This window comes from Manduca sexta, chromosome 28 (genome assembly GCF_014839805.1).
Source record: "Manduca sexta isolate Smith_Timp_Sample1 chromosome 28, JHU_Msex_v1.0, whole genome shotgun sequence".
Lineage (NCBI taxonomy): Eukaryota > Metazoa > Arthropoda > Insecta > Lepidoptera > Sphingidae > Manduca > Manduca sexta.
The window spans coordinates 11,507,846-11,519,933 of NC_051142.1; the positions used below are offsets into that span (position 1 = coordinate 11,507,846).

The window sequence follows — 12,088 nt, forward strand, 5'->3', positions numbered from 1 at the left end:
CGAAGCCATGTCTGAAATATTCTCAATTATAAGGCCGAAGCCATGTCTGAAATATTTTCAATTATAAGGCCGAAGCCATGTCAGCAATAGTCTCAATTATAAGGCCGAAGCCATATCTAAAATAGTCTCAATTATAAGGCCGAAGCCATGTCAGCAATATTCTCAATTATAAGGCCGAAGCCATGTCTGAAATAGTCTCAATTATAAGGCCGAAGCCATGTCTGTATCCTCAAGTATATGATCTGTCTATATCTATTTATCATGTAGAAATCTCCATATTATATGTACATCATATCAAAATAAGAGTTCACAAAATTCTTCTCATAATTAATTTGTACAAAAATCAAATTTCTCCAATAGTGGACCAAATAAAGTTGCATAAAGAGAGATAACATTGCCGATTCTTCAAAATCGTTTGCAAAGAGCGCGGGATACTCTCGGCATTTCCATAAATACGTAAAAGTTCTTCAATCAACAAAAGTCGTTGAACTGCAAAGTCGCTGCATTCAAAAAATATATGATCCAAAGACTGAATTAGGCCACAATTACAATATGTACAATATGGTGATGATAAAATGTTCATTCTATGAAGATGCTCATTAAATCGTCCATGACCGATTCGCAGACGACATATTGTTGTATAAAAACGCCTATTAACAAAGTTACCTTTATAGAACCAGGGAGTCATAATATTTGGATTGATAAACCTCTACCACTGCCCCTTTCGTTGAAGACTGTCTTCCCAATGATGCTTCCATAAGTCTTGAATTTCCTTCTTAATTAATACTAAACAGTCTGATATTGGATTTTTTATGTTTCTGTATGGTACCGAAGTACCGTTCGAAGTGTTTGTGATAAGCCTGGCCAAATAATCAACTCTTTCATTGCCAATAACGCCAACATGAGATGGTGTCCAGAAAAGGACAATGTCTATTTTACCTTGCATAGTTAGTTTATAATACTTTTTGCGAATATCGTAAATGATAAAATGAGTACCAGATGAGTACATAGGATTTGTTAAAGCCAGTAACACACTCATACAATCAGTAATTATAATCCATTTTTTCAATTCTAAATTTGATTGTACTTTGTTTTCTATATAATCCAAAGCAGCAACAATAGCATATGCCTCCGCTGTATATGACGCGTCTATTTGTAAAACGTCATAATATTATGTTTCCTAAAAGTATTCGGAAAATACATATCATTACATCACATACACATACATTTATATCTAGTATTTTTTAAACCATTTCCAAAAATATATTTTAATCTGACTATACGTGTACGGACTGCGCTTGCAGCTAGCTTCACAGGCGCCATAAACTGCTTCAAGGATAATCCTATATTATTGCAACTAAGTAGGTAATGTTGTGTTCAGATTTGGTTGAGATGCTCTTGCAATATAATGTAAAACTAATGCAACTTGCGTACAAGTAAACGAAAGCTTTATTTTGTGCTTTAATATAAAACGCACTGATAATAATTGTAAGTACATCTATATTATACTTATTACTTGTAAGTTGTACTATACCATTGAAGTGGGCACGGTCAATATACGCAAAACATTACTTACGTGTCTTGAAACAAAGAGACGAGAATCTTTTTTTCATAGGTACCCAAAACGAGGGAGGGCATTCACCGAACGTTCGGGGTCTTAATGCTAATTAACTACGAAGATTAGCTCAAACGTGCCATAGCAGGCTGGTGTTCACCGAAGCGCAATCACAACCGCAGACACGATGCGCTGTGGCGGTCGCGTGCGCATCTCAAGCTTTTTTAGCTTATTTTATCGGGCTATTTACGTTTACGCGAATATCGTAGTTACGGAAACCGCTGACTACGGTGTGCCTATAGAAATTAAGATATGGGATACCACACGTACGCCATTAGCTCACATGGTAGATGTGACGAACGAATTTGGTTTAAAAGTGTTGGCTGAACATAATTTTCTCAACGATAATAATATTGCATTTTCGCCATACGGACTTATGGGCATATTGGTGGCTTTATATGAGGGCGTCGATGGAGAATCCTCATACCAGCTGCAGCGAGGGATTCAACTACCATGGAACAGAAACGTTATGAGGATAGGTTTTAGGGACATACATCGCACTCTAAAAGTGAGTTTTATTGAGCATTCTGCGAAGAATGTTTTTTTCTAACCGTCATTTTGATCGTATTCTATGAAAACTAACTCATAAAAGCTGGTCTTCTATTCTATAAGAATATTAAAGAATTCCAGCTGACAATGAATTTTGAAACCGCTGCAAAACACAGAGATGCTAATTTCTTACTTAGTTTTTTTAGCCAAAGCAATATGTAGTCACTACATTATTTCGGGTATGACGGGATTGTTCCTCTTAAAAAGTTCTAAAAAATATATTATAAAACAAAGTCTCCCGCTGCATCTGTCTGCCTGAACGTGTTGAACTCAAAAACTACCCAACGTATTAAGATGAAATTTGGTATGGGGACAGTGTGAGACCCTGGGAAGAACATAGGCTCCCGGGAAACTACTACTTTCATAACGGAAAACTTTAGTCTGTTAGAGCCTGAAATGCTTTTGTAAATTCTATTATATCTTGAAAATCCATGTCGCAGATGATGTCGCCATAATAAACAATCTTTGAACTTTTAAACTAGGAATCAGGAAATAATGTAGTGACTTCTTTAACCTTTTCTTTTAATATAAGTATTTATTGGTCAGAATTATATTTATCCCTTTACTAGCTGCGCCCGCGGCTTCGCTCGTGTGTTTGTCGCGTGTAAACCAGTGTGTCACAAAGATTTTTCTACCACAATACAACACAACAACGCGAACTTTTCAACAGTAATCGTTATATTTCAGTCGATTTACATAAAACAGTACTGTACTATTAACCGAAAAACTATATAAAATCCGTTCAGTAGATTTTGAGAAAATCGATCACATACAGACAGACAGCTTATGGGAGACTTTGTTTTATAATATGTAGATAGATGACAATTTAGAAGACACTTAAGAATTAGGTATAGCGAAACACTAAACATAATTTTATGAATAAGTATAGAATAGATCAATTTATCGTGTTCTTTTTTAATATTTATACCAATTAACTCGTTTTGTGGGGCAACTGAGTAGGACGGTAACGGTAATTGCAATAATGTCAGTAATGATACTTTCTATTGATTGGACATTTATGAGGGCAGTGAATGAACACGGGCAATATATTATAATTATAATATCCGATACCCATCGCACTATAATAGCTTGATAGTGTACGTCATACAACTTACTGAACTGAGGTAGAATTACTGAACGGGAACTGTTGAGCTTAGCGTCTAATGAATCACATAACTTCCGCTCATTAATAAGTAGATATTGAAATCGCGTTAAGTAAGTATATTTTTAGCAAGCAAAGCTAACACAATAATATTCAAGTATCCTTAGTACCCTATTATAATATAATATTTAAAGTCGACTATACTTTATGAATAACCTTGTATAGGTGTAATTCATAGCCTCGGTCACAAACCCCGCTGGCGTAGTTTTTTTGCGCTACTGCAACTACAGTACTGCGTACATACAGCTACTGTACTGAGTTCTAGGCCTAGGGTTCGATCCCCGGGTCAGGGAGTGATTTTGGCTTTTTTGTTCGACATGGCGACAGTCTTGTCCCGATCATGTTATTGGAGGTAATACCTATTTTTTTTCGCAAAAAAGATTGTCGCCTCTACTCACGCCTCCGGGGAAGAAATGCGTGTCTGGGTATGTGAGGTATGTACGTAGCTATTTTATTAATACCTGTCACCTTTTACATTTACAGAATTTTACATTAACTCTGTAGGTAGTTATCTAATCTTAAATTCAATAATACTATTATAAATAGCTGTCAATGGTTTTAATTAAAATTTCAGACGTATTTCGTCCCAGAAGAAGGATTTCTAGCTGGTCTCGCATTAAACAATGAAAATGTAACGTTCAACGAAAGTTACAAAAAAATACTAAGGTTCTACGGTTTTGATTTAGACAATGATCAACTACCCACATTTCTGCCCCAAGGAAATAATAATACTGCAAATGAAAACACGACAACAGCGCCGCTAAATCCTACATCCACTGTCCAAACTATTACAACCTTTCAACCTTCAACCTTAACAACAGCATCTATAACAAAGGAAAATAAACCTCGCGAGGAAACGACACCATCTCTTCCAAACACAGAAAGCACGATAAATCCTAATGTCGAGACTATAACTCCCGGTTCCTCGACTACGGCAAATCCATCTTCTGCTTCAAATATAGAAGATGCTCTATTAACTACATCTATTATTACCACAATATCAACAAGCAGTAGAGAGCCAGCCCCCCTAGAAACAACATCCGAGATGACAACAGTACCCGTGTCTACTGAAAATCAAAACGTCCTCTCTACTATAGAAAACACACTAATAACAACAACTCCAAATGTTCAAACGACCACGGATACATTAAAGGAAAATTCATCAGAAACGTCAACTACTGAAGAAACTATCACCAGTAATGAGATAGACAATGGCACAACTAGAGATTTAACATCCAACATGATAGTAACATCATCTATTAGCGAAACTTCTACAAGCACATCTGCCTTCAGTACGACTTTCTCTAACACCGAAACTACACAAATAACAAACATGATGACTTTAGAGACTGAGCAAACTGCTACTTCTCTTGGCGAAACGACGGAAATTGTAGATTCTTCTAGCACTACGGCGAGTGATACGACTCTAGAGACACTCGAACGTCGTAAAAAATCCATTGTAGATTTTTTATTTACCAACCCCCCATACGTTCACGATTATATGTCATATCGATCGTTTGATATCCCAGCTGATTTACCTACGCATAATTTTGATGATAAAATGTTTTTGGCGAATGGATTAAAAAGCGTACAAGTTAGTATCAAAATCACTGCTGTTAAGGATTGTTTTCTTACTCAACTTTTGTATATAAGTTGCAATTATTTTCAGGTGTCATACATGCATTACGATACCATCTTAGAACATGCATATCTTCCTCATTTAGAGGCTTCAGCCCTTCGCTTGCCACTAGATAGCGAGCGTTACTACCTCCTGGTGGTGCTACCTGCCAGAAGAGGTCCAGCGGAATTGGACCGCCTGCTCTCTCGCATGGCGCGTGAATCAGATCTATCAGATATATACGCGGCATTACGTCCACGGCGCGTCCGGGGGTCCGTTCCAAGTTTTATTGTGAAAGGTCACGTGACACTGACAACAGATTTGCAAAAAGTAAGTGACGTATTGAGTGTGATATTTAAATCATATGCATCATATTGCTTAGTACATATTATATTAAAACCTGGTGACATTTAGTATAGGTTCTTAGTGTAGGTACCCACTAACCTACACTTTGCAGATAATTTTGTTGGCGGGCAAAAGTACTCACAGATTTAAATACTCTTCATATAGCAAATTATAATATTATTGTCACCATGGAACCATATGCACTATCTTACTATTTGCACAACATTCAGTTTGTTATAATATTTAGCAATTATTTTATAAAGTAGGTAATTATATGAATTCCCACTATTGTTCTGGGGAATGGAGATTTATTTATTACACAAAGATGCCTACCTACATACATAATCAGTTATTACCGTAATATTTTGCCCTGCCGTAAATCCCAACTCCCCGCATAGAAACCATCTTTATAATTATAATTTTTTAATAATTATTATATGCAATTATGCAGTTGGGGATCCGAAACGTGTTTGAGCCACGACAACACGACTTTACACAAATGACCAACCAGGCTGGTGTGTATGTGCGTAGCATCGAGCAGGCTGTTTCCGTCGCCATTCGCAAGTACCGACCTGATGAATATAAAAGGAATAGTAAGTATTCCGACACTTTTAAACAATGGTATTTCAAGGCGTCAGAGCGTGTTCCTTGAGCCTTGCGGTTCCAGCGTAAACTACATAATTGCACTACCTACATGTTTGTATTGTCTGAATGTGTGTAGCTGGCTTGACGGCAACGCGACGTGTCATTCATCACGGTCACGATTCAGTGCCATTCGGTCGGCGCGCTGGCGGATATTCCTTAATCAAAATAGATGCGCTCCGAAAATTTACAAAATTGATTTACCATAATTAATTGAACTGACAACCATAAAGGATACACATTATCAGACTAAAAACCATGGAGTTGGCAAAAGTTAATTAAAGACAAAAAAATGTGTGACATATCTATAGTGCTAACTATGTAATTAAGAATGTAGAAACTTTCAAGTCCCAGTGTTCAGACTTAAAAGCAAGAAAATTCAGATGCCTTCCATAAGAGTGGACAGCCAGCGGAGGTGTCAAGTACGGAGAGTAGACCGCGCAGGCCTGCGCATGGCTCGTCCATTGTCTCGACTTAGTTGACGCCTCGGTGGCGTAACGCGGCGACACGCGCATTAGCGTTCATTGATGCCAATGACACAGTCAGTTTTTTTAAATCTAAGAGCGCTAACGCCAGTTTGTAACAAATATTGCAGACCTCGCTTTCGACTTACGTTTAGTTGCGAATAAAACAAACAACTCATTTGCTGCATTAATATCAACGTGACCCGAATACCCAATCGGAACATTATTATTCGCTAGTAGATAGGTACTCCCTAGTTTCAATTACGTAAATGACTTTAACTGAATAAATTGCTTTATGATTGTTTCCTGTCAATATAGTTGGATGATTTCGTTTCCATTATAGTTTTGATAAACGTCGGACGCATTCACATTGCAAGGACATATTATGCCATACCTACTAATACCACACGGCCATACACAATAAAATCAAGATTTTATCAAGGCACGGTGGTAAATTTCCCAAAATAATCCAAATTACATGATTAGAGTATGAGCTAGACTGCTTTATTTTATATTATTTTGAAGAATAAACAATCACATAATAATACTTTATATATAGTTATGACCAAAGCCATTTTAGGACTTTTGTGGGTGGAGGTGTTCGGGATCAGTACCTAACATGACAATAATCTAGGGTAGATTAGTGCAAAATCTTGCAGAAGTCGACTACGCCTACTAAATAATCACGGAAAATAACTTCTGCAAATTTTTAAGCTTACGGTACTTGCTGCTAGGCTCATTTACGCTTATAAAACTATTAATAATAATAATGTGTCCCTGCACCTTGCAAGCGCTGTCTTTGGCTGTATTTCCTCCATAAGTAGAGACAGAGAGAGTACTCGCAAGGTGTGTAAACCCCAACTAGATCAATGCATCTTAAAAGGGCCTCTACGTGTTGGATCCATGTCTCTACGCAAGCCTTCCAAAAGGACCGGCCTTTATGCCGTGATTTCCCGCAGGAAAGATACAACATAATAATATTAATTGCATAATATATTGCTATAAGAACCTTCTAGTCTAAACTTAGATAGTAACATGGCAAGTAATATTATCATAAATTCAATATTTACAATTAGTGCATTCACAATCCAATATCACTATATTGTTTTCTAAATCGGTAGGTAATGATATAAAAAATTAAAATCATTAACCCAGAAAGTTACGATGACAGTCATAGACGTAAACAGAGGTATATTGCGCGCACCCCAGAATTGCGTGGTGCTGCTCAGTGCTCACTCACAAGTAGGAAATGCAATCTCTTTCTCGTCCATATTCTACGAGACTGAGTCTCGTATAGTTTTTATACGAAATCTCGCGAGATTGAGCGGGGCAGCATATTGTGTGTATCATAACGCGTTTAACATAGCCGACAGCATTAAAACGGCCCAGTCGCTCAACAATTTCTGCAACGAATTCATTGTAGATGCTCATTACAAAAGAAATTAATTTGTATGAAGCCTTGTGAGCTTAAAAACGAACTCTTGCAATTTGGACATAACTACCCATCAGCAGTAGTTCCTACGAGCATAAGGGCAGAAAGAGCATTTTAGGCCGCAGGATACTTACTTGGCCTCTAAAGACAAGAGTCAACGGTTAGATGAAACCTTCGATATGGAATGTTTTTAAGAAGCCATTTTCAAAAATAACTTTTTCAATTTAGAACGCAGCACAAGTTTCATCTAAGAAATTGAAACTTCCCATATAGTTGATTAGATACTAAAGCAATTCTTATAGATCACCTATGATTATTTCATTTAAATGTTTCATATTTTTTACATACTTCAATTTTATTTTATTAGTTCCTATCTATACATATAAAAATGAATCCATAGTTCCCTTGGTCTACTATCATTTCTAAAACGACTTAGATTATCAGACCTACACAAAAATTACTCTCATATAACATATTTATTATAACACATAATTTTTTACAGGGTACGTAACCAACCGCGAGCCGATTACATTTTTTGCGACTTATCCATTCCTATACTTCGTGATGGATGCAAGCATTCACGTGTCTCTCATGGCCGGCAAAATGGTGGACCCATTAAATACAAGGATATTATAATACAAGGCAATAATAAAAAGTTTCTCGTTTTATTTTTTTTAGTCGTATTTCTAACAGACTATACAAACTTTTATCTATAAGTATGTGCCACACATCACATGTAACACATTAATCGACGTGTTACCTATAACTCACAGTTGGATGCTTATATTGTATTTTCCTGTCAGAATTACTTCATTCTTTTTTATGTAATAGCAAATAGTCCGAAAAGAATCCCCCGTGAAAACTCAAAATGGTTAAGATATGAGGCAATAAATCAAAAGTTGTAATGTGCAGGAATGGGTGCGTAGTGGGATTAGCTATTTTTATATGTAAGTACTAAATTCCCGATGTCACGAGCTTTTAATAACAAACATTTTAAAACCCTAAGAACAAAAATGAGTCAAATAGGTACCTTATCTTAAGGACTGGCTGACTACCCAATTTTCCATTAATTCGTAAGGTGCGTTGGGGTTAAACCGGACGCTTTTTCAACGTGTTAAACAGTGTCCTTGAAATATTTTTTTACAAGAATTGTATAGAAGTTATCATAATAAATTATTAACTTAGCTATATGTTATTAAATATACTAAATGGTATATATTTTTTAAATTTCTTAAATATAACAGTAAATTTTTTATAAAGATTTGAAAAAGTACCATACTTTGAGAAATGTGTGAGAAAGATAGGACCTTCACAAGTATAGTTCGGACTACTCTCTAAAACCGTCTATATTAAGGAGATTCTAAAATCCATAAAAAGAGTATATTCTGATCTAGATAGTCATATATAAACATTCAAAAAATTTAATAAATTTCATAAGATATTTTTAGAAGCGAACTTCGCTTTTTTAATAGTTCTAGACATACGATCTTACCCCTCATGATTGACACTGTAGATATTTTTAAAAATATTCGAAGAAATAGTACATACACGTGTAAGTAAATAACAAATAAACAAAATTGATCATTCACCTGAGCTAAAAAAAATACATAATTACTGTATTCAAACGTTTTCGTGTATAAATTTTGACACAAACTTGCAATATTTTACAAGTGCCATATCGAACGATTTTTATCCGTTCTTTAACGACAAATAATTGTATGCGTAAAGATCGGATCTCAGGGAATATAGGTGTTTCGACAAATTTGAATAAAATAGTCACAAGATTTATTTCCTTTATGATACTATATAACTACAAAATTAATTGAAAACAGTAAATACTAAATTAAAATTAGACAAATTCTTGCATGGGGTTAATCCGAACCTGCCAGGGAACGACGAAATACCGATATTTTGTTCGTTAGCACCGTAAACATTATTTACTTGATGGAATCATTCATGTGAACTAGTGGAACGTAGGGAACAAGATGAGGTCGCAGGTAGTGTTGTCTAAAAACAAAAATAATAACACAATTGCAAGTTATTTGATTTAAACGATGTTACACCTCCTACGATCTTACCCCAATGCGCCTTACCTATTAGAATAAATCTTATCTTTTTTACTAATATGTGATTGTGAAATTTTCCATGTTTGTTAGGAGAGAACCTCAGAACAATGACAAGCACATTGTTCTCAGGAGTAAACTCAGAAAGAACAGATTTGGATGAAATTTAACACACGCATGACTTTTGATCCTGATAATTTTGTTCCCGTGGGAAATAATCCAATTTACTTTTTCTATAGATGGCGCTGGCGTTTAGTTCAAATATGTATGTATATTAAAAAATTATATTACAAATGCTATAATTGATTCCAGCTTATTTTAAGACCGAATCTAGTGCATGTCCTATCCAGCCTATACATAAGTCTGAAGACCCATGGCCAAAACTCAAATCATCAGCATACATAATCTTTGCTATAGTGGCAACAGAGACTGGTGCACCTTCCATATGGAAGCTGATGCGGATTCCTTCGGACAGCTACCAAAGGGCTTCACGAACCACAACGGCGAAGTATAGTGAAAACAGGATAGGCGCCAAAACGCAGTCCTATTGTACACCGCAGGTGACAAAGAAAAACTCCGACTGATTATTAGCTGTCACACAGCAAGTCATGTCATCATGTAGTAGCCGCAATAGTCTCACAAACTTATCCGGACAACCCAACTTGGTCATAACAATCCACCATGCTTCACGAGGAACGCTATTTAAGGCCTTTTCAAGGTCTACAAAGCCAAATACATTGGCATTTGGCCGATATTGTTCTCTGCTCTTCTCTAAAAGTTGACACACTGAGAAGATGGCATCACATATCCCTCTTCCGGGCCGAAACTCAAACTGGGTTTCAGGTAATATGCTCTCAGAGATGCGCCTGAGACAATTCAGTAAAGTATTCTTGCGAATACTTTGCCGGGTACTGAGAGGTACTAATATGCTCCCGTAAGAATTTCAGTCAGAACGGTCATCTTTGTTCTTATATAATGAACATATTATAAATACGTGATATCTTAAAACACTTAGGGACCCGTTCTTCATTCCACATGCGTACGAAAAGCTTCCATAAACAGGCTATGCAAACTATTTTCTCCATACTTAAAATTTTACCTGCAGACAAGGACGTCGTAGAGATAACGCTATAATTTAAACTATCAATTCAGAGATACATACGTAGTGAGACTTTAATACAGAGAACGGTCTTTCAAGCAGGCGAAGCCGCAGACAACTAGAGTGCAATAAGGAAAAAATGATTATTCACTATTATTTGAACCAGCTTTTGCCCACGGCTTCGCCCGCGTGATGGTTAGGTTTGTCGGGCTAAAGTTTTCAGTTATAAAAGTCACGCTATATATTTACCCGGGTGCGTATATTCTTCCCAGGGTCTCAAAATATTTCCATACCAAATTTTACCTAAATCAGTTGGGTAGTTTTTGAGCTAAACGCGTTCAGACAGGTGTGGCTGTGGTCTTTGTTTTTAACCGACTTCAAAAAAAGGAGGAGGTTATGAATTCGCCGTGATTTTTTTTTTGTATGTTTGTTACCTCAGAACTCGCGCATTTATGAACCGATTTGGAAAATTCTTTTTTTATTCGAAAGAATATTCCTCCAGATTGATCCCATAAAAAAATTTTCAACATCGCTTCAGTAGTTTGGTTATAAAACTAAAAAAACTAGAATAATTATGTCGTCCAAGGAAACGAAATCGCGAATTTAGCTTTCCTATGAAGTTTTTAGTTATGTTTTTGCATTGAGGTTGGCCGAGTGTACTTCTCACATACTAATACATATAGCATAACATCTTTTTCACGTGTCAGGGGTAGGCAGAGGCGTAACATTTCAGCGCGATAGTCGTACTGCGAGCGAAACACATTAGTTGTGTTTTTGCGTTGGGTTTAGTTGACTCTACTTCTTACATACATACATACATATATAGCATCATACCTTTTCCCCTTTTCAGGGGTAAGCAGAGGTGTTACACTTCAGTGCGATAGTTCTACTGTGAGCCAAATATATCAGTTGTGTTTTTGCGTTGTTTGCTTGAAACTACTTCTTACATACATATATATAGCATCACGTCTTTTCCTCTTTTCGGTGGTACTGAGAGGTGTAACTCCTTTGCGCGATAGTCGTATCGTGAGCGAAACACAACTACGTCATCGAGACGGTCTATTTTCTACTAACACAAAAAAGCAAAAAATAAAAATAA

General features: G+C 36.3%; 1 protein-coding gene across 2 annotated transcripts; it reads left to right on the forward strand.

Annotated features, from left to right (window-relative positions):
• The first annotated feature begins 1,367 nt into the window (after positions 1-1,367).
• On the forward strand, positions 1,368-8,500 carry LOC115442119 (endochitinase A). Of its 2 annotated transcripts, XM_030167091.1 has the most exons (6): positions 1,368-1,488; positions 1,616-2,123; positions 3,901-4,920; positions 4,996-5,274; positions 5,741-5,882; positions 8,330-8,500. In XM_030167091.1, the coding sequence occupies exons 2-6, from the start codon at positions 1,743-1,745 to the stop codon at positions 8,461-8,463; spliced, it is 1,956 nt and encodes a 651-aa protein (XP_030022951.1). In that variant the 5' UTR covers positions 1,368-1,488; positions 1,616-1,742; the 3' UTR covers positions 8,464-8,500. The 2 variants fall into 2 exon arrangements, with proteins under 2 accessions (XP_030022951.1, XP_030022952.1); XM_030167092.2 differs by lacking the exons at positions 1,368-1,488; positions 1,616-2,123 and adding an exon at positions 3,448-3,760.
• The last annotated feature ends 3,588 nt before the right edge of the window (positions 8,501-12,088 follow it).

What these genes read in the sequence shown, in the direction of transcription:
- LOC115442119 (XM_030167091.1), top strand. Translation starts at nt 1,743, where the DNA reads ATGCGCTGTGGCGGTCGCGTGCGCATCTCAAGCTTTTTTAGCTTATTT. An exon ending in ACATACATCGCACTCTAAAA is followed by an intron (nt 2,124 to 3,900) that starts GTGAGTTTTATT and finishes TTAAAATTTCAG; the next exon opens with ACGTATTTCGTCCCAGAAGA. An exon ending in ATGGATTAAAAAGCGTACAA is followed by an intron (nt 4,921 to 4,995) that starts GTTAGTATCAAA and finishes AATTATTTTCAG; the next exon opens with GTGTCATACATGCATTACGA.